Source organism: Amborella trichopoda, chromosome 2 (genome assembly GCF_054954075.1).
Source record: "Amborella trichopoda isolate Santa Cruz 75 chromosome 2, AtrichopodaSantaCruz75HAP2 v2.0, whole genome shotgun sequence".
Classification (NCBI taxonomy): domain Eukaryota; kingdom Viridiplantae; phylum Streptophyta; class Magnoliopsida; order Amborellales; family Amborellaceae; genus Amborella; species Amborella trichopoda.
In genome coordinates this window covers 61586772-61612507 of record NC_142337.1, presented here as the reverse complement: position 1 = coordinate 61612507, position 25736 = coordinate 61586772, and the positions used below count along the sequence as shown (strand labels likewise).

Here is a 25736-nt window from a genome sequence, read left to right as displayed (position 1 = left end):
AATACAATACCACAAAATTAAAAGTGAAACTCAATGTAGACTATAAAATACACATTGACTAATTTTAAAGAGATAGCACACTTAGTATTCATCCACTCCCTCGGCCAAAAGACCTACTTGGGTGGATTTTTTCAATCTTCAATTTTGAAACCTCTAAGAATCACAAGATCATTATTATAAAAATAAAAAAATAAAAAGACTTTCGAGTTTTCTAACACTTCGATTCCACCCTCTAAAAATTGAAAAGTTTCTTTCTTGAGACATAAATATTTGGTATAAAGAGCATGCAACTAGTTTTTTTTTTTTTTTTTTCGTGAGGTTAATCTAGGGGTTGAAAGGGTCACATCCCCAGGATCTTAAAATTAATCCTAGATAGGATTCTGCCCGTGGGAATAATAGATAGTATACTCCTGCAAGAGTATAATATCTTTTGGCCTATTCAAATTCTGATAATGAAATGCCAATTCTAAGTCAATTTCCTTAATTTTATAAGTTCAACAAAACTAAAGAAACTTCCATTATTAACAAATGTCGGCATTTTATGTATTTGGTATTTGATGAAACCCTTGGACAAATTCGAAATTGAGAGGAACCGGTATAACAATCAAGCCTGAAAAAAACAAAAGACAAGCCTGAACTGTCTGCTCTGTTGGCTAGTTGGGTTCGTATTGCACATTACATGTAGAACTCCAATCTGCTCTCGATTGAGAGGGACAGCGCCCAATTACTTTCCAACTAGATCAGCATGCAATTCTTTGTACACCTTTGGCACACGTATACATCTGTGAAAGTAGTTTCACGTGAAAAAACTGTCACTAGGCGTGAAAGTAGTTTCAGCCAATTGATATGAAAAAATGAGAAAGAACCCATTGATGTGGAAAAATTCCCATACCTAGTCAAGAAGTTTTTCACGCACACCAAACACACCTTAATAATAGTAAATGGACCGGGTTTTAGTGCGTCAGCTGACACCATTTTTTTAAAATATGATTTCCTTTTTACAAGACAAATATAAAACACAACAATTAAGAATTTAGGCAAAAAAAAAAAAGAACTGAACCTCAAGAATATACAATTTTGAACTTCATCTTTATTTTCTTCAAAGATCATCTGAACAAACTATTTTTTGAACTACAAAAATATGAATCTAATGCCGAATACATCTAGACTAAGTTGGATCCTAAATCCATCTAAAAGAAGGGCTTTTCGATAGGGATCGGATTTGACTAATACTTCATTCAAACTTTTCAATTAGTTAATCGTTAGCTCTTAATGCAGAAATAACTCAAATGTGGTGACGCATGTAGACAGGAAATTACACCCAGACCTCGCATCGTCGGGGACTGAAACCATCTTGCTAAACTGAAATATCTTACTAAATATTCATAGAGACATGGAAAAAGTTTATATACAGACGAGGCCCTAAACAATCACTTAAGGCACACCTCCAAAATTCACTAGAAGATGTTCTTTTGGTATTAACAAATCTTCAAATTGATACTATCGACTTCAAGATGTATGGACATGAGAAAAAATGGATTTCAAGCCTTACAGAAAGTGCATCTTGTAATGCATTTTCTAGACCATCAAATTTCAAGATTTTTTAGGATTCTTATATGTGCTTGATCTACATTATTTTTAAGCTTTAAATTTATAATTAGAGATGGAAATCAATTTTTAGAACATCAAAAAGATTTTCAGTACTGAAACAATACCTTTCGACACCATTGAAGGTACGCCTTACTTTAATTATCTACAGCCTCAGTCTTATACAAACCACGCCCTAAATATGTTCCTCTAAACCCGCCTAACCGCAAGTTTCCAATTGGAACCATACAAATGACAGGAAAAACTTGAATTGCTTCATTGTGTAGTATTTCTTAAACCCTATAATTTAGGAGTTAGAAACCATCATCAAATATGTGAAGAAAGGTTCTCCAAAATTTACGTCACTTCATATAAACTCAATGGAGGTTCCTGTGGAAAACCCAATATCTAATATTTTCGGGTATAGGTATAGGAAATTTTAGAACATTCCGATATTGAGGTACACCCTTTTCATAAATAACAGACTACTGCAAAGATTGAGCATATTATAGTTGATTTCCTTTCCTTTTTCCTGAAGAAATATACATAACTAAAAATGAATTTGCGGTTACCCCCAATACAGAAATGTATACAAAAACACAAATATGTATTACTAAGAAAGAGGAACATGTAAGACATCTGTAGTCAAGCACATTGGCCAACAGAAAGTTAGAAAAATTGGTCAACATTTATAATTTGAAAAGCGAATTGATTTTAAAGCATTTCGTTCAGGAAACGCACATATGCACAAACTGCACTCACACCCTTTTATTTCATGAATATAGATCAGTTCATGCACCAACCAAATTACTGTTCTCAGTAAATTTCTTCCATATCATCATGGAGAATGTGCGGAGAACAACTATAATACATACATGAAATTCAGAAAAATATAAAAAATAACAAATGGAGTAGGAAAATTACCTCTCCATTGAGTTGGAAATTATATCACAGGAACAATCCCATTTGGCTGCTGCATATTTGTGATTGCTGCACCTGCAAATATTCAGATATCGATTCAAAAGCGTATCTTGAATAACATTTTTCAATTTTTCTTTTTGTAACATATGAAATCCATTCGTCATAGCTTTTGCTCTAATATAAATTCAAGATGAATGATTATTAAACTGATAGTTTTATAACTTTGATAATGTCACAAGGCAATGTAGAACGTTCTCCCTTTAATTAGATATCAAAAAACAATCTGAATGTTATAAAAGGATGAAACTGGTTTCTGCGCATAAATATCAAGAATCAGTCACTACTCAGTGACTAATTGGTCCATAATGAGCCAATAATAGACCCTAAAACCATTTTCGTATTTACTTATCCATGATAATAGTAGATATCAATCAATAAGAAATGAACATTGAAGATTTCCAGAGAAAAACACATTGATTTTTTTTTTCGGTCCATTCAACCATGGCAACATAATAAAGGAATTTACCCATGAGGCGACAGACGACAAGGGATATGCTGCACATTTAAAGATGCCCAAGATGTGAATATAATTATGACCTGGCAATAAATACATGGATCTTCTTTTAGAGATAATACATGGAGAGAGAAATTTGATACCTGAGTTGCCAGGAAAAGAGTAAGGGGTTGAAATGTATCGTGTTCTCATAATTCCCATGGGGTTGGCATCTACAGACATTGCAGGACGAGCAAAATCATTATTATTATCTTGGAGCTGACCAGGGAACGCGCCCATAACTGAAGAATATCCTCCTGATAGCCCCAAGCATAGTTCTGAACTTTGTGCCAGTAGTTGGTCGGGTTTCCTCGTGACAGGGAATGCACATAGATCATTCTGCTTCACAAAATCCAAAAAGAAAAAGGAGTATGTACATAGTGAGAAACTCGTATCTCCATATGAGAGAGAGAGAGAGAGAGAGAGAGAGAGAGAGATTTGTGTATAAAACTAAGATGCTATATAATAAGAGATTCTGGAAGGCTTTCAGTCTCTAAGTATGTGCATGATCAACTTCAGTCAGCTTCACCATGTGCAAGGATAAGAGTTCTGAGTGTTACTGATGGGTTCAACAACACCTTCAGTCAACCCCACTACAAAGACACTGGTTAATAAATTTTGCATTATCAGAAAATCATGAGAATTTTCTGGTCTAATGATATCGAATGTGGCAACACATTTTGCATTATCAGAAAACATTTTGCATTATCAGAAAATGATGAGAATTTTCTGGTCTAATGAAATCTGGCAACACGTAGATGTTACCAAACAAACCTTTTTGCTCACAAGCTGAACAAGAGAACTGGGAAAAATATGGTTTGCTAGCCTTTGAAAGGATAGTACAGTAATATGCATGTTAGTATTGCTTCAAGAGATTCATATGGACCAAAAGACCCGTTATCCAGAATCAAATGGAGACTGTAAGGTAAAGTACGTAAATTAGCCCTTCAATGCAGTGCATATCATCGTTCTTTTTCCAAAAGGGAAAAAAACACAATCTGTAGGAGGGCAACTGAACCAATTCAAACACATTTATTGTTTATGTACTGGAATTACTTTTATCAAAATTAAAAAAGAACATAAAGAGAAAATAAATTTGCAAAGCTGTTTTAAGGGAGACACTGGAGCCAAACTTCAATTCAGAAACCGGACACATCAAAACCTCCTCCTAAAACTTGAACTCCTAGCAATATTTTATGGGATTGTATGCTATGAGATTATTTATCTATGATACAAGGAGGTCACAATTACTAATAGCCATCAGATGTCAAATTGGACGGCTTGGAGTGCATCACGAAATTCAAATATTTTATTTAGAACTTTGTGCCTAATGTACGACACACTCACAACCAACCGAAAAAATCCGACAGACAAGTATGATTGTGCCCTTCTTTTAATAGAAGTAAATGGTCTCTTTGTAGACTTTTTCCATATTTATTTTCAAAGCTAGCTTTTCATTGGATTTTTTACAGGCTTTCATAATATCTGTCAACGTATCAAATATTGAGTGTGTGTAGGCCATGACACAAAATATAACTAAAAAATCTAGCAATCTACTCATTCATCCAAATTTTTTAAATGTTAGCAGGGAATTAAACCTTGAAACAATACAAGTTCAAAGAAAAAAAAGAAAGAGACCATAAGCATAAAAAGAAAACAGAAGCAATGAGTACCACATACCTTCATTTGATTTATGGCTTCCTTCCGTGCCTCATGAGACATATTGTTGGGTGACAATACCTGTGAAGATATCATAGAATTTTCTAGGGGTTGTTTCGGACTCTGAGGGTCATTGTGCTGCTGCTCTTTCGCCAATGCCTCACGGTAAAGATGGCCAAGTGCTGCCCTTAGTCGATAACTTCTTTGTCGGGGATACATTTTGGTTGCAAGGGGAACTGGAATCTCGGAAGCTGTTTGCAAGACAAGATAAGAACATTGTAATAACTATTTGCAAAGTTTAAACAAATAACAAAATACTGAAATTAGCACGTCAATAACTTCTTGATCAGCATGGGTAAAACATTACAATGCATCTATACTAGTCACTGATAACCATTTCGTAACAGAAACTATTACACAGGTCAATGACAAAGTCATGTTCAGAATTCAGTCAACTTGAAATGCTAGGGATAAATCTGGGGAAAGGATCTGCAAAACAAACCCTGAAAGCCTTGCTATCCTATAGGAATACTATGCCAAAAGTTGGGAAAAAGATGAAAAATTGAGAATGCTCATTCCAAGTTTTCTTGGCGAAAACTGTCTTACTGCAACGTAAAAAAAACTTGGCAATTTATAAACAGCTCATTGAGTCCATGGCGAACAAGCAAATGCATGCCGTATATATGCACATACACAACAGATAATACATGTCCCATCATTAACTGGTGTTAGCACACGTATAAGAAAGAAATTGCAAGTAAGATATATGACTCACCGCAAATATCATCTTTCGCTGCCGAGTCATGAACATGAAGAGGTAAAGGCTTCTGACGTCCCGTCATAACGTCGTATGGCTGCTGCCTTCCTGCAACAGACCGCTTTGAAGGCTCTGAGTGCACCCTACCTGAATACAGACATTTGGTGAGAGTCAAATCACAATGTACGAGTGGTAGCACTCATAGAAACAGAGCATTTAATAAACCACAGACTAAACATGTTTAAAATTATGGCATAAGTGGCCCATGTACTTAGAAAGGACGCAATACAACAATAATGTTAGTAAAATGCAATAAGAGTTTTACATGTGAGTGAACCTTGACAGCAAGTTCCTGTTTCTGTTACCACACCACACCTTGTTTCCTGACCATCTGATGTGGTCATGCACTCAGCTGGCATCCTGGCACACATTGAAACATAGCCGCTTTCATAATGATATACTTAAGATAACTTATGCAAAAGACTACAACTCACTTTCTTAGCAACAATTAATAAAGACCAATATGGAATGTTGTCAAGCATATCAAACCAATATTTCAATTGGACATCACAAAACTGTAGTAAACAAACAAAAGTGTAGTGACCATACAACTTAGCGCGTTTTGAAGGAGACATCACACCCCCAGAGTTAATCCCACTTCCAGGACTAACTCCAGAACCATCAATTACTAACGGCCCATCCATTGAACTTGAAATTCCTAAACATAGAAAAATGAACACAGATACAAGTATCACTAAAAACAGAAAGACAACTAGAAAAGTGGTCATTCTCCACAGGATCATATGACAACTCGGAGCAATGATAAAATATTCAGAGCAGAACCATGACTAGTAAACCTGAGCACTGGTTTCTGGAATTACTTTTTACTTCTCTTGAAAGTGAAGAAGCCATGCCAGTGTGGTCATCCATATTTGCAGATTCTGAAGCAGCAGTATCATCTCCATCCAAGGACTCGGATCTTTCCTGCTCCCCATTCGCTGTCGCGGGATCTGGTAGATGTTCAGGATTTACGATAACAGCATTCTTCCATGGGCTTGGAGAATAAGTCCAAAGTTGGAAATGAAAATAATAAAAACCATACAGGTAAGTGCCCATAAAGAATTATTTTCAACTATTGCAGCATCAGCAAATGAAGAACACAAGCATTTGAAATTGTGAATCAACAAAATAAATAATCTTTTAAAAGAAAAAGCATCAAGAAATAACAGTAAAATTCCACAGGAGCATCAGAAAATGTTCCAGATTACATACACAAAATAAATGGGATTTGCACAGAATTATAAATTTGAATCAAAGAAGACGTAATGTGATCCATTAATCCAAATATGAAAGTTGCAATAAAAGGATATCTCACATAAGTTACAAGGACATGATTTTGGTGAGTCAGCCAACTCACCAAAATACGTGCATCTCCTCATGTATCACACGTCCATCTCTAAGATGAACGTCAAAAAAAGTACTTACTACTATAGCCAAAATGGATGGTGGAAAACAAATATTCATAAAATGCAATTTTTATTTTTCCAGAGGAAAACATTCCAAATTATAATCAACATTATAGTTCAGATTAACAAATCCCAAAATTTTGGATCCGAGATCCATCTTTAAGATAGATTTTGAAGGGGAGGCACATCTACAGGTTGAGTCGGCCAACTCACCAAACACCACATCCAAGTTAAAATAACAAATCAAGTCACGGCATCAGACAACCAAATCACTTAGCCCATAAGCGACAACCAGTTTTTAAAGGGGAAGTACACTATAATCTTAAGAACTATGAACAAAAGAAAAGGAACATAATACAAGAAAATGATACGGTGATATTGTGGAATGACCACTTGGGACATATGTTGTTCTATAGGGACCCACTCACTCTCGATCCTATCATTTCCATGGACACTCATAACCTCTAAAAAACCTGCTAATATGCTTATTCAAAGAAGGGCAAAGGTAGGTTCTCATTCTAAATCTAATCAACAAACCCATCTCCATGTTCATTGGTTCTTTAATGGAAGCCATAGGTGAAGCTTCCTTCACAATTTTTACATTAAACCAATGTTTAAAAAAGCGGATCCGTGACCCGAATCGGTCACACCCATACCCGCATCGGATAGGTGGATTGGTTCGGAGAATCAGCCGAATAGACAATTCTTGTCCCAAAAGTTTTTCAAAAAATCTCTACAAATATCTAAAAATAGTGTTCTTTTAGTTTCTAAAAGAAATTAGGAGTGCTGCATTATGTACTTTTATTATTTTGTAAAAATTGGCGAATACTGAGACGTTTTCCTGTCTGGATGTCAGTATAATTATTAATTATAATATAGTATTATAACATTGCATCAAAGTAATTTAAAAATATTATGAAACACTTCTATATTAGAAGCTTAAAAATAATAATTTCTCATATAAAGTGAAATTAGCATCACATCAAAGTATCAAACATTTATTAATACGCTTTACTCATCCAAAATTATCACAACTTAACTAACTATAATATCAGATACTAAAATTGAAATTCTTGGTTTATATTTTATAATTATTTAATAAACAAATAAAAACGAATCTAAAATGTATTATAATATCATCTAATTTAAAAAAATATTATTTACAACTATAAGAAAAAATATTACATTACATAATTTATAGAGGGATCCACTCTATAAATTTATACATTATATGTTGTTCTAGAGGGACCCACTCACTCTCCATCCTATCATTTCCATGGACACTCATAACCTCTAACATACATGCTAATATGCTGATTCAAGGAAGAGCAAAGGTAGGTTCTCATTCTAAATCCCATCAACAAACCCATCTCCATGTTCATTGGTTCTTTAATGGAAGCCATAGGTGACGCTACCTTCACAGTTATTACATTAAACCAATGTTTAAAAAAGCGAATCGATGAACCAAATCGGTTACACCCATACTCGTGTCGAATCGATAGATCGGTTCGGAGAATCGGCTGAATCAGCAATTTTTGCCCCAAAAGTTTTTCAAAAAATTACTATAAATCTCTAAAAATAGTGTTCTTTTAGTTTCTAAAAGAAATTAGGAGTGGTGCATTATGTACCTTCATTAGTTTGTAAAAATAGGTGAATACTGAGAGGTTGTTTTCTTGTCTGGATGTCTGTATAATTATTAATTATAATATTGCATCAAAATAATTTTAAAATGCTAGAAAACACTTCTAGCTAAGAAGATTAAAAATAATAATTTCTCATATAAAGTGAAATTAGTATCACATCAAAGTATCAAACATTTATTAATTCGCTTTACTCATCCAAAATTATCACAACCTAACTAACTATAATATCAGATACTGAAATTGAAATTGTTGGTTTTAAAAAAAATCTTATTTACAACTATAAGAAAAATAATACATTACATAATTTATAATGCAAACAAGTTAAGAAATAAAATGCAATATTTGGTTATCAATATATGATTATTAGGTATAATATTATAATAAACATGATGAACAAATTATTAGAATACTATTGAATGCATATAAGGAAGGTTTTAAAATACTATTGAATATGCACCAATAATAAGGTTTTAAACATGAGTCGTATAAATGCATGGTGCCTTAAATAGTATTTTAAAACCTTCCTTAAAGTTGGAAACATGCATATAATGCATGGTCATTTGAGGAAGGTTTTAAATTAAAACTTTTAATAAATGGGTTGTATAAATGCATGGTCATATAAATGTGTCGACGCTCTTGGCACCCTAAACAGTTGTCGTCTAAATGCATGACGCCCAAACAACATTGTCCCACATTGAAAAATTGTGGGGGTGCAGAGCATTATAAAAGTAATTCAATTGCTTCGGATCGTACCAGCGTGTGATGAAGTAGCAAGCACCACCGTGTGGTTGTTTGACTTGTAGTTGGGGTGTGAACACGTGGGCGAAGTGGTTTGATGGGCCCATATTTTTTCATATCCCATTTAGACCGTGGTGACATCCAATTTTCACCATCGAAGCAGTGATGTGTCCGAGTTATTACGCCATAATCGTGATTTATTGTACATAATCGCCGTGTCGTGATGCCAACACAGCGATTCTGTACAAAAAACTCGCCGAATCCCATTTTTTCCCAGGATCTGGGATAGGTTGGACGATAACCGATCCGGCACCAAATTTTTAAACACTGCATTAAACTAACATATGAATAGCCATGAACTTGTGATAATAGATAACTAAATAAGAGATAGGCACATAACCATAAAGTAACATGCACCATATCATTCAATTGAACACCTACAAAAGTAAACTTTGTAAGGATACTATCATGAGCTGTTTGGATCTTTTTTCGGCCTTTCCGTGGAGGTTTCTTGTGCCCAGCACCACCATCAAGCTCTAGACCCGTATCTTCTGCAGAATTTAGAGACTTACAGCGTTCTGTAAACATGAAAGAAGGTCAACAGGATTCCACAATTTGGCTCCCTCAACATAAAGGTCAAAACAAGTATGAGAAAGAAGAGAGCCACATAAGAGGCACTCATATAAGCATTTGTCATACACGAATTTAGTGACACTAACAATCACAATAAATAATGAAAGAGAAAATGATGTATTCAGTCATGGGGATTAGGAGACTTCAAGAAGAAACTAGCAGTTCATCGGAACATTCAGCAAGAAGACAAAAGTTAGGATTGAGGTCTGCAATGGTACTAAAGCATCTTAGTTCAGAAGAGCCAATAGGAACTTGTGAAATGAACTCTGGAAAGCTTGATTAAATAAATTTTAGCGACTAAAGCAATGACATGGTTGTTCAGTGTAAGAAATAGCAACCCATGAAGATAAGTCTCCAGCTAGAAGGCCAAGATTAAGGGGTCCCAGGCTCATTTATCGCAGCTTTACATTATCCAGAAACTATGCAAGATTGTAGGGGCAATAGGGAGGCCAAGAATTACATTATCCAGAAACTAGACATGGCTGGGTTATGCTTCAATGTTATGAGCAGTACCTGTACGAGGACCAAACCTTCAGTAGAGTGTTCAAGCTTAATTTCATTGATAGCTTAATGGGCAACCCATGGCCTGGCCTCCAAAGATGAGCAATGCAAGACAAAAGATGCTACATGAGACTCTTTGGTCTGGTGTCGGACATTTGATCTAATGGAAATCTTCCTCTTAGACAGAAGCCAATGCGGATGTGGTGGGATTCTTTGGTCTCGTGTCTGGAGCGGAAGCTTTCTCTTAGAAAGAAGCCAATGCGCAAGTAGTGGGATTTTGGACTGATGCAAGAGCATTTGACAGACCTGGTATCAATGAGGGTGACTCCTTAATGGTCTTCGAGTGGGGTCTATATGCGAGTTTTGAGTTGTTATGAGTCATGACCATGACAAAGCATGTCATGATCCAAAAAAGGTCAACCTAATCTCTTATCACCCAGTTTTAGTCCTTTTTTTTGTTCTATTTTTTAAGGTAATATTTGACTTATCACCCAGCTTACTTAGGGAGAGAGGCATTTGAGTCTATCAAATATTTTGCTGGCACTGAAAAGACCATATAATCATTGTACTTTCCACATTATTTGTATGAAAAAATTTTATATCAAATGAAAATTTAACACTCCAGGTAAGGAAATAATCAATTTTTGGCTAATTCCTCAATATTCATCTTAAATTTCAGGAACATAATTCTTCAATAGATTTCATTGATATTCATTATTGAAAAAATAATAATAATAATAATATCTCTAGGGGGAAGGAGGGATCCGAACCTGCATGTGCTGCATATTGGCTGGATTTGATTGGTTTTTTACATGCATTGCAACACACCTTGATAAAAAACAATCCCAAACATAAAAAACAATATATTTAGTAACATAGCCAGTAGAAATCAATCATAGGTGTGCATATGCATGAATGAGCACGTGTTCGCATATTATACACAACTAACATGCCAGACTTCTCAAATTAGGATGTAAAATGTGGTTCAATGGAGCTAGTAAAGCTAAAAGGAAGCCCTTGGTCGGGTACCTAATCTAAACAATACTAAAGGGAAAGGTTTCTATACTTCCCCTACAGCATAGAAGATCTATTCTTCCCCTACCATCCAGCCATCCAATTTTGATCAAGAGAGCCACTCACCATTTGATCTTAGATCCGACGTCTCAAAGTATTTTATTTTTAGTTTTTTTATACAAATTATATGAATATCAAATTTGGTACGTGCCATCTTCTCATTGGGGTGCACCTATAAAAAATATTAAAAATAATTTTCTGATAAAATATAATGACCAAAATATGCCTTGAAACTTTCAGGGGTATTTTGGTCATTTTATTTTATTGGAAATATTTTTTTTTTATTTTTCGCTAGTGCAAGTTTGATAGAGGATTGGACGTCCAAAATTTGATGCCAAAATAGTTTATAGAAAAAAAATTAATAATAAAATAGTGTAGAGACGTCACATTGTGATTGGGGCAATCTTAGCCCTCCATTCAGAATGGACAGTTGGATAAGGGGAAGTATATAAGTTTTATGCTGTAGGGGAAGCATAGAAGCTTGCCCAATACTAAATAGGCATGAAATTCTGCACATGGTATATTCCTATGCAGCTAAATTCAGTGTTTATCTCTGATGCACAAACAGTTCAAAACGGTGTTGGATGCTTTATATATATATATATGAAAAATCTCAAAGAGTTGACAGCATAGCCATGTCCATAGCTGTATCCTTGCATCAGTGTCTCTTTCCTTTTTTTTCAATTTTTTTTTTAATATTTTAAAAATGGCAATGGAAGGTGGGACATTATGTTGAGACATTAGCCCCGAAACCCCAAGCCCATTTCCATGGCAGTGTTTATTGTGTATCTTTCTTTTAGCTTCAATATCTGCTATGATTTCCGCACATGATATATTGTGGAGGCAAATTCAGTGTTTAACTGTTTATAACCAAATTTTCTATAGTTCTGTTGTATATATCTAAAATCTACATTAAATTTAGTCTCTACGGAGGAGAAATAGAAACTTTTATGGATTTTTTTTTTTATTCAATTCTTTCTTTGACCTTATGCAAACAGCAGAAAAAAGAAACGAGAACACAACCGACCAGCAGTTTAAAAAAATATTGTCACAAAACTATGCAAAAATATTCTGAGAATTACCAAATGCAAAGGATCGGTCATTGGTTTGCAGTCAAAGACATGCATATCTGCAAAAGGAAATAAGATAAGAAAATAATTACATTTGAATTGTAGTACTTTGTGACACATAGGAGTCTTTTCCAGTAATTCAATAAAATATGAAGGATCCATAACAGCCATATTCATAAATATGAACTTCATAACATTCATCAAGAGCTTGAAGAACTGCCCCAACCTTATAAGTAGAAACACTGACTTCAAATTGTAATGAAGAAAGCAACTCATAAACATTTATATACAACTGCAACAGAAAAGAGGAACAAAATAATCAACAAACAATACCCAGAAACAAAAACAGAAATCCCCTTGGGTTCTCTAGTCAACAGTGCCCTGTGGAACAGGTTTTTCATCCAAAAGATGAGCAATCAGATGTATTTCAGCATGTATCTAGGTCCAAGCCCGAGTCACAGAACAAAGAAAAATATCAGTTTTTTTATATTTATGGAACAGAAAAATTTATGGACAAGTTTCCTCATTTCAACAGGTGATCTTCAAAACCAACGGCATTACCATAAATATATTAAAACCAGTGTTACATAGATCTTATGACATTTTTGTTCTCAATTTATAAAAGAAGTGATAAAGGGAGATTCGATCATTAGAGTCAATTTAAATGGAGCACTAACCAAGATTTGTACTAATAGCTTCCTCACTTGTTCAGAATTAGCACCGCAACTTGTTAAGTGACTTCACTTTTGGAAGACTGACAACACAACCAAATAGTAGCCACTTGCAATAGCCAGGAGAAAAAAAAACTGTTTTTCCTTATTCTAAAATAGCAGAGGAAGAATATCCTAGGTGCACAGTCCAAATTTTGCCCCTAATGAATCTTATGAATGTTCACATTTCAAGTGAACACGCCTACCCAAATTTTACATTATAGTTGCCGTTACATTTTCCCCAATTAATTGGGAAAAAGGCTTTGACAATGATGAATTGCCATGACATTTTCTTTGAATTTTAATACATAACCATTCATGAATAACAGAAAGGGGTATATAACAACACAAAAACCATGTGTCTAAGGATAAAAATGAAGAAGATACCACCTGACACTAAATTTGCCATCCAATGAATGCATGACTAAAGTAGCTAAGATTTTGCCACCATAATTACCATAATGTGACACATGAATGACATCCAAAACCGATAAAACTTGAGGATCTACAATCACTTCTGGGTATCACCAAACAATTCAATTAGCCTGATGATGTGTTGGACATATCTATCTCAACTACCTATGGAACAAAAACAAGACCAACATAAAAAATGACCCTAACTGCCTTCTTGACATTGTAGAGCCTGAATACCCAAATGGCTCACCTAAACCCACATCACAGCCAACATCTTGATAAGCTGCAAAACCTCTATGCATAACAAGAGGACATATTTTTTTCATTTGGTTGACAATAAAATCTCTTAATACAAGCTCTCAACTCTCTGACACATAGATAGCATAGATAAGCTTGTGACCAAACATATCTAGAATATGATGCAGAAAAGGAGAACATCCTTCTTTTGCATGGTTGCAAGAACACCTTTTCTTGATGAAAGCAACACCATCTTCTTAACCAACAACAGTAGACATTTCACCCAATCGAGTAAACGAAGAAGAAGACAAGAAGTAAAATACTTTGGATAAGGAGAAAGGAGGGACTCCATGAGAAACACAAGCCCTTATCCTCTGCTATATTAGCAGTTAGTTGTCAATTTTTTTTTCCTTACAGGTTCCCAGTTAATCATTACTTGTGATCATGAAAACAAATTGACAATGGGGAAAGAAAAGCCACAGCTGGATTGGATAAAAAGAACAATGCAGTTACCCTCTTCCTCCAACAAATTAGCCTCGTCTGCCTCGTTCATCTCCTTATGTATGGTCTTAGCAGCTAGTTTTTCAAGTCTGGCCTCCTCTGCCAAAACATGTCAACAAAAGAAACAGTAGCCGTTCTATAGTCACATCTCAAAAGAGAGGGTGCGTTGTCGTGCACTAAAAGATATCCTCATAACATGAGCCAAGCATACAACAACAATATAAATAACAGCCGCATAAAATTCATTAAATAGCAAAACTAACGCCCCAAAGTTTTCTCAGTCAGTCAGTCAGAGCATGATAAACTTATATAAAAATGGGTGTTTGTATTTTGATGTACAATGAAATAATGGCAACAAAATGATGAGATACCTGCAGATAGCTCCGAGAAATTTCCAGATGTTAGAAGCCTCTCCATGGCTACCATTCTCCCAATAGGCGTTGTTGATATCATTAATACTGAATGGTATGAAATTATGAATAGCTTACAAGTTTATCATCAACCTGTGGGAGAAAAAAGCTTTAATATCTTACAATGTTTCTAGAGAGTGCACATTCAAAAAATATTTTCAATAAAAAATTCAAATGTCCAGATCACTAGCTCTAGCATTATCGTTTCCGATAAAATATAGATCATGTGTCAACTCTCAGTGTTAGCATTCAATCGATTCTTAATTAATTCATTCATACAAATCTCTCTATTTACAAACAAAGACACAAATAGAAAAATGTAGCCGTTTGGGTACCTGTATTTCTATTACAGGGGGATAGATTACAAGGAAATATGCTATTTTCAGTGTTTGAGTACACATAAGATGGCAGGAAATGAAAACACACTACCCTAGATTTCACCGAAAATTGTCAAATCCATTTCACGCTTGGAGAGCTGCGAAATCTATTACGGGGCTTGATGGGTAATATAAGCCTCGGACCCGCCATAAAATATTGAATCAACTTCTATGTTTTGAGGCTCGTTTAAAAACCCCACTCTCTTTCTTGGATGTAGTTCCCTTCCCAGCTGTTTCTCTCTCTTCGCTGGTAAGCCTTCCACCCTCTCTCACTTAGGTTTCGTTTCTTCTTCAAAAGCAAAATCTAAGGCTTGGCTTCTGATGGCAGGTTAGTGTTCGACATAGAGATAGTGGTACAAAGCCTTCTAGAGAGCGATTTGTACAAAACTTTCTAGAGAGAGATTGGTGCAAAATCTGTTAGAGAGAGAACGGCTGGAGGGGGTGCTTTCTTGAACAGGTTGATCTCTAATGTTGTGAATGAGGTTGTGATTAGAAGCATAGCCGATAGGTGATGGGCCATCTATTTCTCTCTCTCTTACTCATGACTTTTGGGTGTTTGTTTTTGCACTTTTGTGATTGTATCTAGGGTTTTTTGCAATGTTTCAAAAAACGCTAGGCGGCCTGCCTGGCCCAGCGCCCAGCACCTAGGCAGGTGCCCAGAACCTCGAGCGCCCTGTAGTTTTTTCACTTTGGAAGTTTTCATATATTGACTTTGGGGGTTAAAAATAAACCCCATAACGTTTTTATACAACCTTGGGGGGCAAAATGGCCCCTTTTGCCCTTTTGGGGGGTTTAAAAACATGAAAAAGGACTTACGGCCCTGGGCGCCCGCCCAAGTACATTTGCCCGTGTGGGGCCGCCTGGGTCTAGGCATGCGGATTTTTGGTCCAGACTGCCTTGGCACCAGGCGGACCGTTCTTTAAAACATTGGTTTTTTGGTACAATTTTCAGTGCATAAGCTTAGATGTTTTCGTATATTTTTTTCTGATTTTTGGTGGTCTTTTGATGCTGCTAATTCATGGTTAAAGCTTTTTTTATCAAGGCAATAGATGGTTAAATGAGAGCAAGGCCATTAATGGCTATCAAAGTAAGGACAAAAACAAGGGATTCGATGGAAAGGGAGAAGCTATTTCAGCTTCTAGAAAGAGAAACAAGGTCATTGTTTCGCCTCCTTAGCTTTCCTCTCAAGCCATACCACCAGAAGGGAACCACAATTCAAGGGTCCTTTTTTCACCAGATCCACCCCAAAAAATAAGAGAGATAGAGAGAGAGAGAGAGAGGCGCAAGTGGCCATGCTTGATACTACCTCACATATTAGAAAATTAAGTAGTTTTAATTAATTATTTATCCTAAAAAGGAAAAAAAGTATTTAAAAATACCACCTTACTATAGATAAAATTAACGCAATACTTCCTAGCTAAAATGTTGGTAATGCATTTCCCAGATTTCTTCCAGACATAGCCAAACAGTAGCAATGTATTTCCCAACTTGCATCTAGATACTACCTAAACAGTAACAATCTATTTACAAGTAATGTATTACGCCAGTAATATAATTCCCAAACAATATATTTCCAGGTACCCAAACAACCTAATGTAGGCATGAACAAACATAGATGCCCATAGGTGTCTTACTCTGCGCAACCAATCGCTTCCAGCTTACCCCAAGGCATTTATAAGAAAAATTCAGTAACTTGAAGTTGAAAACCATGTTTGCTAGAAACCATAACCAATTGGAGAGGAACAGAAGTTTGGACAAGAAATAATATCAGTGGTGTTATAATAAAGAAAAGAGCAGTTAGACATTTCACTATGATTCCTAACCTTTACTTCTTCTTTCTTCATTCTATTGGTAGCTCCAGCCCCTAACATTGCATGTGAATCGTAAGACATTCACTAGAAATTTCTCTGGGGATTTTATACATGATCTTGCAAAATTCGAGCAACTTTACATGGTTTGATATGTCAGATCTCCATCTAAGATTTCAGCCATCAAAGCCAATCAATGATAAATAGTTTCTTTTACACAAAATTGGTCTGAATTTCAGCTATAATTTGCTGTACTCACCAAGGTTCAGCTGAAATTCAAATGATGATAGCAAAAAATGTTACCCAAAAAACTCATTTTATTTAGCAAACTTAACAGAAAACAAGCATTCAAGAGAAGATAAGATTTTATCCTAATTGCCCCTAAATTTTATGAAAGAAAATACATGTTTAGATATGGGCCGTATTCCAGAATATTAGCAAAAGTTTTGATCTAAACTCAACTTAATTTGAGCTGTGTAAACATTGTGAAAACACAAGAAGGTGAAGACAAAAGAACAAAGCTAGCATAACACTCTCATAACTAAAAAACAACATGAAGTTTGATCATAGACCAGTGCCTACTCAACCACCTGGATAATTCACAAGAAACCACCACATAGAACCTCAAATTGAAAGAACAGCAATTAAAACCATAAAAGAAAAAGCAAGCAGGAAACAGAAAGGTGTCATCACAAATCACCTGAGCACTAGCTCAAATTTATTCTTAGTTTTGGAATTCTAAGCTCCATGTCTTCATGAAAGAAAAACCAACTTGCTATAACCTCATAGGTCATCCATAGTTGCAGTTCAGGTAAAAAACTGCATCAGAATAAAAACTACTATAAACATAAAGAATATAAACAAAAAAAATAGACGCTCATTATTCCCAAACCAATTAAGATCACAACAATAACACTCTGGTTAATAATATTTAACAATTACTTTGGCACCATGAAATTTCACAGAGAAAAGCAATGATCCAGGGAAATAATCACCTACTAACAAAAGGGTACGCATAAAATCATAAAAAAAAAACCTGAAATACTTTATAGTATCTCCGAATCAAATGATCATATGCAACATCAGATTCCAAAAAAAAGTAAAGAATTAAAAAAAGAAAAAGAAAAAAATGCATGGATCATATGAACTCATAAATAGAAGGCACCTAAACGCTAAACCCTGCAACTTATCCGCCCAAATATCATGAAGCTAACACGAAATATCAGCAATGAATAAACAGATATGGCAAGTTATATGAATCATCCATCATAAAATTACAAGAAAAAAACCCTAAAATTAGTTTGATTACGCTTCGTTGTATGCAGCTGTGAAGATCGAAATTGTGAATCTCAACAAAGTTCCAAAATCGCATGAATCCAATTGGAAAAGGAAAGGACGATCAATTTCAGGTAAAACCCGAGTCTATGTCGCTTTACCCTATTATCTGAAAGAAAATTAATAAAAAAAAACTGACAGGGCGTGAAAAGAGGAGGTGAATATCCTTTGTTTTATAAAATGACAAAATAGGTCGCGAAAGCCAAAAAGATATTCTGCTGCCGCGGAAGTAAATTGTCCTATAAATATCTATTGGGCACGCTTTCCATGTTTCATCTACTGCATACGAGTTCTCTCTTCCCTTTATCTAACTCTCCACTCATAGAATAGAGGGCTAAGATTGCTCCAATCATAATGTCGTGTATCTACACTATTTTATTTTAAAATTTTTTTTATAAATTATTTTGATTCCGAATTTTGAATGTCTATTTTTCTATTAAACTAGCACTAACGACAAATATAAAAAAAATATTTTCAATAAAATAAAATGATCAATATACCTTTGAAAGTTTCAAAGGGTATTTTGATCATTACATTTTATCAAAAAAAAATTTAATATTTTTTATAAGTGTGCACCAAATTTCATATTCATATAATTTGTCTAAAAAAAATAAAAATAAAATACTTTGACACGTGGGATCTAAAATCAAACGATGAGTGGCTCTCTGGATCAAAATTGGATGGCTATATGATAGGGGAGGATAGAACTTCTATGCTGTAGAAGAAGCATAGAAACTTTTCCCTATCTTTTGGAACCCTAAATTTTGGTAACGTAACCTCTTCAACCATTAATCTCAATAGAAAAGTTTCCCCCCATATATACTTAAAAAAAACATCTCAAGATTGAATAGAGATCATCCAATTTTTAGATCATGAGATCTAAGTGATAAAAAACTCAACTTTCAATTTTTGTTTAGAATAATCATCGAATAATTTTTAAATGATTTCCAAAGTCTCAAATTGAAAAAAATCCTATGAGTAAGCCTGCCGAATCAGTGAGTAAAAATAAACTATGCTCTCGAGATAGACTGATATACTTTATAAAATATCCGGAGTTACAAAAATGACCATCACGACTAATAATGGCTTCAGGGGTCAAATGGACCCACTGATATCGGACGGTTTGGATTCACCAACTTGGGAGGGAGGGACAAATTTGATTCGTTCTTCATGTGATTGATTGCGTATATCCATTGTTATAAGAGCATAGCATACTCGAAATACATACACCTAAAGACACACAAGCAACGTATGTCCATTGTTCTTTCTAGTGATGGATGGCCAAGATGACTATCACTAAGGACCCACCATAGAGAGGACACAATGGGATCAGAACTTGGTTCATCTCTACTACGGTTTAAAAAGCTGACCCGGATCTCATTCAGCAAGTCACAATTTCTATAACTGGGAGTCGACTATATCGTTTCTAAAATGAATTGCTTCTCTTTTTGTACATGTTTCGTTATGTTAAAATACTAATCTCTATGATTTTTATTAAATCTAGAACAATTATAGGAAAATTCTAAAGCATTTTTTTGTTAGGGGGTGGGGAAATTGATCTCCACTCTCATTTTTTACATGCAAACTAGGCAGTAGACACAAATGGGTCTCAACTTTCAAGATGAGGATATGCCTGCGACCCCCCTCTCTGTCTCTCACACACACATATACACTTAAAGGCTTTGCGATATTCCTTTCATAGTACATTTGATTTTTTGGAAGAATTCGGCACTTTCAAAACTTTTAGCACTTCCCGATTTGATTACGGGAAGTGCTACACGTTCTTTTGGAGTCCCAAAACAACATCAAAACTCTAGCAATTCCCCATCATCTCATGATGCTTCCCTATACCTTTTGAGGATTGTGAGCTCCAACTGTGCAGTGGCTAGAAGATGCTTGAAGATTTTTTAGACTAGCTTCTTGCTAAGGCATGCGACACCGGATCAACCTTATATCAGAGGCATGCAACACCGGATCTTAAAAGGTTGCACTAGGAGTATATACTCGAGTGAATTTACAAAGGAGTCCCCAAAAGAAGTAAATTTGGTTTGTGCACATGTGCTTCTTTCCTTAATATGTTTTAAACGCAAATATTACATTTTAATCTCAAATTCACGGGTAGTGAAGTTAATGCTCTATCTCTTCGCTAAACAGATCATTAGGCCATGCGGGTTTTCCGTAATAATTATGTCCCATCCTTTTAGCCAATTTAGCTCTTAATACAGGATCATTCAAGTCAGGTTTCTTTGTTATTGGGATAGGTGAATTCTTATGGATCCATCCCCCGAAAGAACCGGACATGATAATTTTTTATCATCCGGCTTGAGCAACAAAAGAATCAAATGAAATGGTAAAATAAAATCATAGATATCCACAATTCCACAAGTTCAGAATGAATAACTGTCATCCTGTTCAATCCAATTGAGATGCCTCCAGCTCAGACATGTCTCTTAGAAGAAGTAACATGAAGCTCATAATTATAGGTCTATTCAATACTTCCAAATGAAAGAGGAATTGATCCATGGTTGATTCCGTAGTCAAAGAAAGCAAAGATCAGTAGCTGGTCCTTCCGAATGATCAACCGCCTAGTTTTTCTTTGCCTGACGTTGACGGAGCTTAGTAAGAAAGTAAAGCCTTATGGAGCAATGCTGCATGGAGGTAGAAAGAAATCCCACGGGTCGTGAACAAACACACACATAGATAGTTTGGATGTGGATTTGCACAAGAATCCTTCCAATCACTCTAGCTAAAGATGCGACAGGTTCACTTTGCCATTGAGCTCTCCGATGTATGGACAACACATTATCCGTGTCTTAAACAAGGAGAAGTTCTTTATGCCCCGCGGGACTCATATCTACATTTGCGTCACCCGAGGCATAGGACATCCATCTCAAAATAGAGATCGTATAGACAAAAATCAATAGTTTATATTTTTTCTTCCAAAAATATCATTTTTAGTTTTTAAATTTTATTTATTTTTACACATTCATGATCTTTCCGTTAGAAATCGTATATTCCTAAAAAATTAGGACCAAAATCCATCTCAAATAGATTTTTAAGAGAGGACGCATAATGCACATATGAGTCCTAGCCATACATCTGATGTGGCACATGATAACAAAATAAAATAATATTTATTGTGATAAAAAGTTACTAGAATACCTTTGAAACTTCAGGAGCATTTTGCTCATTTATTTTTATGAGAAATATTTTTTTTATTTATTACTAGATGCAAATTGATGGGATCCCACGAAGTTTAGCCAAAAATATTTTGTAAGAAAATATTAAAAATCAAAGAGTTTTCTTACGAGACATTGTGATATGAGCAATCCTAGCTGATGATTCAAATCCAACAGTTGAGAAGTGAAGTCGCATATAATTTATATGTTTGAGAAGGGGCTAGGGGTTGTAGTGGTATTTTCTTTTTGTGTAAGTAACGATGGTATTACGTATTACCACAAGGGTGCAGTTGGCATACGGACGCATCTGCAGGTGTAGAGGTAATGTGCACCTTCAAATTTTATCATGGTATATAATTTTGATGTAAAATGTTCTTAGGATTATCTCAAAATCTATTTTTATATCAAATTATAAAATTTTAACTTTAAAAAATGGTTAAAATCAAGTAGATCTATAAACATATGAAAATCTTGAAAGTAAAGGATGTAGATAATATGTTGTAAAATGCACTATTTTTTAGACTTAAATTTTTTTATTTTTCATAGTGATACATCTCGATGTTGAGATGGTTTTAAATCCTTTTTCTTTTTATAGTCTAAGATGATTAATCAAAAGGTTTTTCAACATTAACGCTTTTCGATGAATTTTTTAGGGGCACCCGTAGGTCTACATTATAAAGTCGCATCCTTATATAAACTTTTTCCCATAATGCCTGAGTTAAGTCACAAATTCCCGAATTAGTTTTCTCTCTGAGTGAGTAATAATACAATATTCTCCCGCGGGAGCACGGTATACTCGTCAATGGGAATACAATGGGCTTTGACTTTTTTTCGCGCTCCCTCTCTGTAAAACGAAACACACTCGCGCACTAAATTGGCCGGGCACGGGCACGGGCAAGGGCACGGGCAGGGGCAGGAGCTATGCCAGAGTGCAGGAATGGCAAGTGTAGCACAGCCTCCATTGGAACTCACGAAGAACCAATTTCTCCACAGACCCAAACACCAACAATCTTTCTCTCTCTTGCTTCATAAACCATTAAAGTTCCACCACCTCAAAGAGATTCAAGCTCAACTTTTTCGCAGAACTCTAGATCAGGACAATATTCTTATAACTAAACTCATAAATGGCCTTGCTTCTTCTGGTTCAATCGACTATGCCATGATTGTCTTTGACACCATCAAAGAACCTGACCTTGTGCTCTGCAACACCATGCTCAAAGGCTGGATCTTAAACCAGCTATTCAAAGAGGCTCTCTCTCTATATATTCTGGTGTTAGAGAGAGGTTTCTGGGGTGACCAATTCACATTCCCATATGTTCTTAAGGCCTGCTATAGTCTTCAAAACATCAGTATAGGCCGAGCAATTCACTCCATTGCTGCAAAAACTGGGTACCAAGCTGATGTTTTTGTGCAAAATTCTTTGATTGATATGTATTTGAAATGCGGGGATTTTGAGTCAGCAATGTTGGTGTTTGAGAAAACGCAAAACCCAAATTCAACTTCTTGGAATCTCATTGTAAAGAGCTCTGCAAATCGAGGGGACATAGAGACTGCTCGTAACGTTTTCGATGAAATGCCCGAAAGAGACATTGCATCTTGGAACACCATGCTTAGTGCCTATGCTAAAATGGGTGATATTAAGAATGCTCGGAAAGTTTTTGATGAGATGCCTCAAAGGAATTTAGTTTCTTGGAATGCAATGATAGCTGGTTATGAGAAAAATGGCCATTTTGATTGTGCATTATCATTGTTTGCAGAGATGAGAGAGACCGGTAGTAGACCAGACAATGCCACCATGTTATCGGTGTTATCTGCAGCTGTTGAAGCGGCTGACATTGAGATGGCTAATAAGTTACTCGATTACTTGGATGTGTGTTTTTCCTCAAAATCTTTCTCTTTATTGACCACGGTTATGAATTTGCATGCGAAGTTTGGTAGGCTAAGGGAAGCTCGCCAAGTTTTTGATGAGATGCCTAAGAGAGATGTTGTGGTGTGGAATGCTATGATCGGGGGTTATGCACAAAATCAAAAGCCCTCTAAGGCTCTTGAATTGTTTCGAGAAATGCAATCGAAAGGGGTTGAACCAGATGAGATGACCCTAGTCAGTGTTTTGTCATCCTGTGGCCAATTGGGTGCCTTGGCTCTGGGGGAATGGGTCCATTCCTACATCAAGAGGAATTGTGTCAAGCTAGACATATTTCTAAGCACCTCACTTGTCGACATGTACGCTAAGTGTGGCGATTTGAAGAGGGCTCGAGAAGTGTTCAATGGCATGACTAATAGAGATGTAGCCTCATGGAATGCTATGATAAGGGGCTTGGCGATGCACGGCCACGGCAATGATGCCCTCTCTCTCTTCTCCATGATGGAGATAGAGGGAACAGCCCCAAACTGTATCACATTTATTGGGGTCCTGAATGCTTGTAGCCATGAAGGCTTGGTAGCTCGGGGCTCCGAGCTATTCGAATCAATGCAATTCAAATATAAGATCAGACCTCGAATTGAGCACTATGGTTGCATGGTTGATCTTTTCGGGAGAGCTGGGCTTCTTAAAGAGGCTCAAGAATTCATAAGAGCAATGCCTATCGAACCCGACAATGTGGTCTGGGCAGCTTTGCTCAATGCCTGTAGAATTCACAAGGACTTCGAGCTAGCAGAGAGGGTGGCTCAACATCTCATTGACCTCGACCCACTTCATGATGGTAATTACGTTCTCTTGTCAAATATATATGCAGCCTCCAGTAAGTGGGCTGAGGTGGAAAAAGTTAGAGAGAGAATGAGCATGCGAGGAGTTCGCAAGACCCCAGGTGTTAGTTCAGTAGAGGTTAATGGCACTGTTCATGAATTCACAGCTGGAGATAAGTCACACCCGCAAGCTCAAGACATATATTTAGCTTGGGATGAGTTAGTCGAGAGGCTTAAGGGTCTAAGTTACTCTCCTGACACTGGTTCGATTTTAAGGAACATGGACGAGGAGGACAAGGAAGAAGCTCTTTACCGGCACAGTGAGAAGTTAGCGATCACCTTTCGCTCATAAATACAGAGCCCTTGGTGCCTTTGAGGATTGTGAAGAACCTTAGGATATGCTCTGATTGCCATTGTGCTATGGAGCTCCTCTCTAAACTCGTGAGGCGAGAGATAACCATTCGAGATCGGAATCGTTTCCACCATTTTAGAGATGGTAGCTGCTCTTGTAAGGGTTATTGGTGAGGATAGGAGTTCCAAATCCTTATTCTTTGTACTGTACATTAATGAAACACGGATCCTCTCTTTGTTACTTGGGTAAGCTACGGTTGGAACCCAAGACATGCTCTCATGCCCTATCCACCAAGGAATTAGGGCAAACACTTGTACAAGTCAAATTGCACCACGTTAAGTTTCAGAGCTCACGCTCCCTGAAGCTTCCACTGTTTAAAGACTTGGCAAGTTTGTGACACTCAAAACCAGCATTCTACCAGTTCTGAATGACCCCGATTCGGATAGCCTGAGTCTTGGCAAAGTCTTGCTGAGTTCCTAGATGAAACCCATCCCCGAGTTTAAGATTCGAGATTCTGCAAGTTGGCTCCGACTTGCCCGGGCTTGTAGCATCAGAATGGTTGCAACAAATTCAATAATTAATGAACTATATCCAATTCCACTTTGTCTCTTGTACACACACTTCTTATCGTACCCAGCTGCATTATCCTGATCGAAGAACATAAAGTTTTCATGATTAAGAGTCACATTGTTCATTTACCCAACATTTTCCCAGAAAAAAAGCAGAAATAATAGGCTCTTGGTTTGGTAGTTATGGCATATGGGCCACGTCACAAACGTTAGAACATACGTTTGAACATTCTAGCTAATCTACTTAGGGAAAAAATAAAAACTACTGTGTCATACTGAACAATTTGTGCAAGTTTTTCTCTCATTTCCAGCATATTTGCCTATGTTTTAATTTGATGAGGAGTGTATCAAACATTTGCTCCCCTATTTATAATCGTATGAGAGTATTATTGGGATCCCAATATTAGGATATAGCTTCTCTAACCGAGTTTCTAATGTCATGGCGGACCAGGATTTATGTAGCCGATTCCAATTAGTTTGAAAAAAGCTTTGACGATGATGAACCAAGCTTTCAATATCCAAAAAGAGAATAAGAAAGCACCGGTGCCTAGAAACAC

General features: G+C 36.1%; 1 protein-coding gene and 1 pseudogene across 48 annotated transcripts; one reads left to right on the top strand and one right to left on the bottom strand.

Annotated features, from left to right (window-relative positions):
• Positions 1 to 484: 484 nt before the first annotated feature.
• LOC18445205 (SCA7 domain-containing protein SELMODRAFT_431321) lies at positions 485 to 18483 on the bottom strand. 48 transcript variants are annotated; one of them, XM_088859203.1, is made up of 16 exons: positions 18369 to 18483; positions 17760 to 17878; positions 14836 to 14967; positions 14477 to 14563; positions 12829 to 12894; positions 12615 to 12661; positions 11229 to 11286; positions 9340 to 9902; positions 6335 to 6487; positions 6087 to 6195; positions 5803 to 5897; positions 5496 to 5624; positions 4742 to 4971; positions 3166 to 3400; positions 2512 to 2583; positions 485 to 782 (listed from the first exon to the last, which is right to left on the bottom strand). In XM_088859203.1, the coding sequence occupies exons 8-15, from the start codon at positions 9446 to 9448 to the stop codon at positions 2531 to 2533; spliced, it is 1113 nt and encodes a 370-aa protein (XP_088715329.1). In that variant the 5' UTR covers positions 9449 to 9902; positions 11229 to 11286; positions 12615 to 12661; positions 12829 to 12894; positions 14477 to 14563; positions 14836 to 14967; positions 17760 to 17878; positions 18369 to 18483; the 3' UTR covers positions 485 to 782; positions 2512 to 2530. The 48 variants fall into 48 exon arrangements, with proteins under 48 accessions (XP_088715329.1, XP_088715332.1, XP_088715315.1 ...); XM_088859206.1 differs by having other exon boundaries at positions 6359 to 6487; XM_088859189.1 differs by having other exon boundaries at positions 9789 to 9902.
• Positions 18484 to 22433: 3950 nt separating this feature from the next.
• LOC105421516 (pentatricopeptide repeat-containing protein At1g08070, chloroplastic pseudogene) lies at positions 22434 to 25213 on the top strand (annotated as a pseudogene).
• The last annotated feature ends 523 nt before the right edge of the window (positions 25214 to 25736 follow it).

Excerpts from the sequence above, each read along its gene's own strand:
- LOC18445205 (XM_088859167.1), bottom strand. The coding sequence starts at position 14,917 with ATGATATCAACAACGCCTATTGGGAGAATGGTAGCCATGGAGAGGCTT. Across the intron at positions 6,488-9,788 it reads GATCCAAACAGCTCATGATA|ATCCCGCGACAGCGAATGGG; the intron begins GTATCCTTACAA and ends AACATCTACCAG. Across the intron at positions 5,898-6,086 it reads CCTTCAAAACGCGCTAAGTT|GATGCCAGCTGAGTGCATGA; the intron begins GTATGGTCACTA and ends AATGTGTGCCAG.